The sequence below is a fragment of the Pygoscelis adeliae genome, unplaced genomic scaffold, assembly GCF_000699105.1.
Source record: "Pygoscelis adeliae isolate BGI_AS28 unplaced genomic scaffold, ASM69910v1 Scaffold171, whole genome shotgun sequence".
NCBI classification, from domain to species: domain Eukaryota; kingdom Metazoa; phylum Chordata; class Aves; order Sphenisciformes; family Spheniscidae; genus Pygoscelis; species Pygoscelis adeliae.
In genome coordinates this window covers 115,788-121,675 of record NW_008824186.1, presented here as the reverse complement: position 1 = coordinate 121,675, position 5,888 = coordinate 115,788, and the positions used below count along the sequence as shown (strand labels likewise).

The window sequence follows — 5,888 nt, the reverse complement described above, 5'->3', positions numbered from 1 at the left end:
ACAGGTTCCCCCCCCCCCTTCTTAAATAAGTTATCCTAGAGGCGCTACCACCGTCGCTGATGGGCTCGGCCTTGGAGCCAGCTGGCATTGGCTCTGTCGGACATAGGGGAAGCTTCTAGCACCTTCTCACAGAAGCCACCCCGCTACCAAAACCTTGCCACACAAACCCAATACCCCTGCAGAACAAGATAATTTATTTTTTTGAGGTTGCTGGTATTAATATTTATACAGGAAGTAAAGCCACCTAACACTTTGAGACCAAAATATTTAGGTATGCCAGGGAGATAGCATTGTTCTATTACAGAACTGTGGTTGTATGAAAAACCGAAGCAAGCTTTTTTTCTTGGTTCCCAAATAAGAAATATAATCAATCAAGATCTTCTGGTATTTCAAGAAGAGGTATGGATTTCTGTCACACAGTGCAAATTACACTTTTATCCTTTTCTTCAGGAGTGTATCATTGACGAAGACTGTGAAACAGGGAAATATTGCCAATTCTCCACCTTTGAATACAAGTGTCAGCTCTGTAAAACCCAGCATACGGTAAGTCCTGAATGAGATGTGATTTTATGTGGTCTTTAGAAACTCAATATATAAGTTATTGTTGCTAATGTCAGCAAGTCAAAATTCATAGAAAACAAGATGCAAAGCTTTCTGCATGAGGTTCAAAAAGGATGTGTAGAGTGTTTTGGGTTGGGTTTTTTTTCTGCTTGTTAACACAACTAAGTTATAAGGTTTCTGTTCTCATATGCTTTAAAACCTACAGTCTGCTCCTCCTGACTCAAGCTTGACTTGTTAGATGGCCTAAGGGCAGCGTAAACTAACACATTGTAGGTTGCCAGTGGAATGGGCAAAGAGGAAATACTGTGCCAGCTTTTAATGCTCAGCTGACAGTTGGGTATTTCCAGCTCTTGATTCACAGAGAATTGCAGCAGCCTGCACTCTTCCCTTCATTGGCAACTTGTACAATGCTGTAGTGCAATTGTTACTGTAAATGATCCTCTTACATGGATCACTTACATTATTTGAATCTGTGAACCTCAGGAAGCAGCAAATGCCTGTCTTTTGAGCTAAAAGATAAATGTTCTTGGTAGTAGCTATGGTTAGATTATCTTCTGTATGTGACAGGTGCCTGAGAAGTTCAGGCATTTTCTGTGGTGAAAATCCAGTTTAAGAGCAGTCTGTGGAAAAAGGCCTTTTATCTGACTGTCCCTTTCATCTAAGTTCTGCTGATGGCCTCTTGTGAAACAAATTCATTCCTCAAAGCATTTGCAGACAGTTAAGTCTACAAGCAAGCAAACCTTGCTGTGAAGTCATGTAATCAATAGGATTATAATAATCTAAAAGCACAAGGCTGTTCCTGAAATGATTTAAATACTTATCTTGATAACTTCAGGGAGTTTATTGACTTCAGTGGACTGAATGTTAGCTTAAACATAAGTCCTGAATATATGCTCGTGTCATTAAGAAAGCTTATCCTTCGTATTTTAGAAAATGTTAATCTGATAATTTTTCATGTTAACATGGAATAATTAAAAATCAAGATTGGGATGACCTAACACCTACCCCCCCTTCTTTGCAGTTCTCACGTAGAACATTTGTAGGATGAAGAAAGTAAAAATTGGGTCCTACGCTCCTGTTGTAAAGTGAGCTCAGACTGAAGGTGGTGGGATCAATCCCTGACCTAGAACCCCCATAATTACAAAACATTTTTCTTTTTAATTAGCAGGTCTTAATAGTGCTAGCATAGTCCTACTTCTTGCTCTGTGTTAAGCATTTTCTGTAGGATCCACTGGAAAAGAAATTCTGATTTTGTTTGGCTGCCCGGACTGCCGGACAGGGCTTTACACAGACAGAAAAAAAGCTGTTAAAAATCTGACCTACTAGGAATCTTTAAGATGTTAATCAAACTACCTAAAAAAAAGAAACAAAGTGACACACTACTTTTACTAGGTTGATTTATTAGGTGTGTATAGTTGAAGCACTGGGACAATTGTCATACAAAGCTATCTTTAGCTAGAGATTTGCATTTCTGATTTTCAAAGAAATTTTTTTCAAAGAGATTTTGTCCCAAGATTCTTGATTACAAATGAGGTCTGGTTCTTATTACAGCTAAAAATCGGATTTTAGTAAGATTTTATTGCTTTGCTCTTTGAAAGCAATCCTTCTGAACAAATTGTAAATTCCTGACTGCATTTAACAATGGAAAAAAATCAGTGATGTTTTCCACTGATGTTTCATTTATTAATTTTTCTTTTCTTTGATTGCAAAAGGCTGTCCTGAAATCCATATTACACTGTAGGATATCTGGCTGCTAATCAATTTTCATGTAAATGCTAGGTGGATTTAGATTTTGTAAGATTGAAAGTATAATAGTATAGAAAGAGTGCTGTTACTCTGCTGCAGAGGTTCCTGTCTGGCAATTAGGTCTATGTATGCTTGAAGTTGAGAACCTAAGCAGTTCTGTATGACGTGCACATATTTAAAGCACATATATGCAGTTGTCTTCAGGAGCAGGGTCTAATTCTATGTTTAGCTGGCTGTTGATATATGCAATTAGTGCTAGAGTGACAGTTTTGTCACGTACTTTTTCCATTTGCAAGCATTGCTCGCGGGATGTTGAATGCTGTGGAGACCAGCTTTGCGTTTGGGGTGAGTGCAGGAAATCCACTTCAAAAGGAGAGAACGGCACCATTTGTGAGAACCAACATGACTGCAACCCTGGAATGTGCTGTGCTTTTCAGAAAGGTACAGAGGTTTTGCTTTTTATCCTATTCATTTTATAATACAGGAGTGTTAATATTTAGCTCTTTTGCCTGGGTGAAGTGGTTAAATCTCTACAGAATCAATAGGTCACTCTGCTTTGGCACACCATGGTAACTTCATTACAAAACTTTAATAGAATTAGGAGTGAGAAACAGTCTGATAGGGGTGCACAATGGTGAAAGAAAAGCCTATTGCATGCTAGAGATGAGACCAGCATGAGAAGCACAAAAATCTACTGTTTCTAAAGGAGAGTCTCAGTCATTCAAAAGTAGCAGAGCTGTGTGTAATTTTTGCTCTATGGGTGAAAATTTAAGAGAATTTAAAACGTACAAGAGAAATTAATGAGAATTATTGAAAGTGGCTTCTCCTTCCTATCAGCAAGCAGACCATCAGAATCAGACCACAGATAACATTTCATACTCCAAGTTTTAGATGAGCCTTCCAGGGCACCACGCTATGCAATACTGATGGGACAACCAAGATACATAGAGAAATGATGTTCCAGATTTTGTCGTCAGTCCACATGGGAACGCAAAACTTGATTTACACAAGGGAGGAGAGGAGGAGAAAATATCAGGCCTGAAATCAGTCCTAAATCCTGCCTGGTCAGGGCTCAACTTCTGCTGCTTTATACCCACACTAGTTCCTCGCTGCTTTTGGCATAGTTCACCTTAATTTTGTAGTGATGGGATACAATTGCAACCACCTTTCTACATACTTCTCTAGACAGCTTTTTTCCTGTCTCTTGCTATGAGCAAGAGTTGACCTTGTACCTTCGCTGCTGGTCGGGCAGCCTGTCCCGCCATCAGCCTGCTGGTGGGTCAGGCTACGAGGGCATTTCAGGAAAACAAAGGAGAAAGCTCAAACACCATTTAAAGGCACGTGGGTCTGCTCAGCTTTTCCTTGTTAATTTTGAGCATTACATAGCAGACCTTCGATGATAAGTTCGATTTCAGCAAGTTTTGGTTAGAGCGGGGGGGGGTTTCCCCCCCTTCATCAGGTTTCTGCCTAAAGCAGTTACAGGTTTTGCCAAGCTCTGTCAGAGATTTCGTTGTACTCTGATTCTGAAATGAGACAGAAAGAGCACTTTTAAATAAACACCTGTTACCTTCACCATGCAGGACTGAATTAGCTTATGCTGCAGCAATGAGTAAATTAGTAGTATGCATCCCATTGGTGTTAGTAGCACTAGGCTAGTCTACTGTGAGGGTAATATTGCTTCTGTAGCCCCGATTTCCTATGGGATCCAAACAAGCCGTGTCTTCATGATGATTGTTTCAGCTACGTAACACATTCACACTAATGTGAGTGTAAGTTAGTGCTTGGCTTGAAATGAAATTTAGTACAAACCTGTAACTCAGAAAGGAACAAAAAAAATAGATAAGAATATTGACTAAAATTGATGGGACACATTAAAACTTTAAATAGAGCTATTGATTAATAGCAATGAATTTTTATTCTCTGTGGTTGTCTGCTTTAGCAGTGCTTTAGTGTTTTTCAGGTAAGGCCTAACCTTGAGGCCTTTCCTCATCACTAGAGTATTGCAAAACGTTGTCCTAATAAAGATTGGACTTCTTTACATGTGTATTTTTATATAAAACTGTAGTAAACTATGGAGCATTTGCTGTTTAAGATATAATCTGTTTTGGAATTAGGAACTGATAAGTCATATGCATCAAAGCATATGTGTGTGTGTGTATACACATTTTGACAAAGCCTGTTTTAAAAACTTAAATTCTGAACTCTTCACATATTTTATTCTGCCATACCACAAAAAAAATGAGGTGAATGAAGACAAGAGGAGGAAGGGAGGTTTGATAGGAACATCTGGACAAGCTGAACTCAAGATTGACACTATAAGTTACTAGCATCAGGAAACCCAAACGACTTATCCTTCTAAATAATTTCTTACACAGGTTGAAATTCAGCCCTGTGCAGAAACAAGGGTGCCAAGCCCCAAATGCCAGCAGACAGCTTTGTGTATTGTAAAGTTACTATAACAAATTAAATGGCTGAGTAGTAGTTCTTGTAACCTCATTTAGTCTCTGAACAATTGCTCTGTATTTGTAACCTCTGCAAAGAAATAGAAAAAAAATAGAGATAGATTTTAAACCATTAGTGCTCCGCATTGCAAAGAATTCACTGTAATGTTAGTTTTCTTGGTTTTAGAACAGTCTTTCAAATCTCCAAGGGATGGAGTTGTGCAGTACTACTGTATTGACAGTAGTGAAGAAGCAGGAGTTGATCTTGCTCATTAAGCATAAGCTTCAAATGTCTTACTCCCACCTAGTGGAAAGAACATCAAGTTACGGCTCCCTAACACGTAAGGGGACTTAAAAGGAGGTCAAGTCTGTCCTTTTATATCTTGCATGTAGACTTAAAGACTAGGTCATCTCAGTTTAGCAGACAGTTAACGACTTCTCATAAAATTAATGTACTCTGGCATGCAGAACTACTGTTTCCTGTGTGCACTCCATTACCTGAAGAAGGTGAACCCTGCCATGATCCTTCAAACAGACTTCTCAACCTGATCACCTGGGAACTGGAACCCGATGGAGTACTTGAGCAATGCCCATGTGCAAGTGGCTTGATCTGCCAACCTCACAGGTAAAGATAAAACTGGGCGGGCAAGCAAGCAAGCTGCTTGAAATTTTTGAGGGGTCTCTTTCTGTGGTAAATAGATGCAGAATTTGCAGATTCTTCCACACTAGAAAGTATTTTGACAGCTTTTCTCATCAGTAGCCTTGAAACTTTCTCAAACTTCCTGCTCACCTTAATCCAGTGTGAATTAAGTTTGCGTACCAGGCTGGTGCTGCTTTTTAATCAATCAGAAAGTACTAACAGTTGTCGAGCTGCATCATTCCAATTTAATTCTCTACATACAGCTCTTGTCCACAACTTTCTGTGTTAGATCGGGATTCTCTTAGATGTTTTGCTTGCTTTGATACGTAAGACATATTAAAGACATTTTAATACATGCAGTAAGTATAAACAGGCACGTTCCTGTACTATTGATCAACTGTACAGAAGGTCATTTCTATCACAAGAAAAAAAAGGTATCTTTGCTTGCATTTCTCTTCAGTTTCAAACTAACCCGAGAAGCCAGTTTCCCTATAGCTGAC

At 39.0% G+C, this 5,888-nt stretch overlaps 1 protein-coding gene across 1 annotated transcript in view; it reads left to right on the top strand.

The window, feature by feature from the left end:
• DKK3 (dickkopf WNT signaling pathway inhibitor 3) overlaps positions 1-5,888 on the top strand; it is a 28,312-nt gene that overhangs the window by 20,020 nt on the left and 2,404 nt on the right. Inside the window, exons 3-5 of the mRNA XM_009334472.1 lie at positions 451-543; positions 2,604-2,748; positions 5,217-5,373. Of these exons, the coding sequence (XP_009332747.1) occupies positions 451-543; positions 2,604-2,748; positions 5,217-5,373 (395 nt within the window). The remainder of the gene's footprint in view (positions 1-450; positions 544-2,603; positions 2,749-5,216; positions 5,374-5,888) is intronic.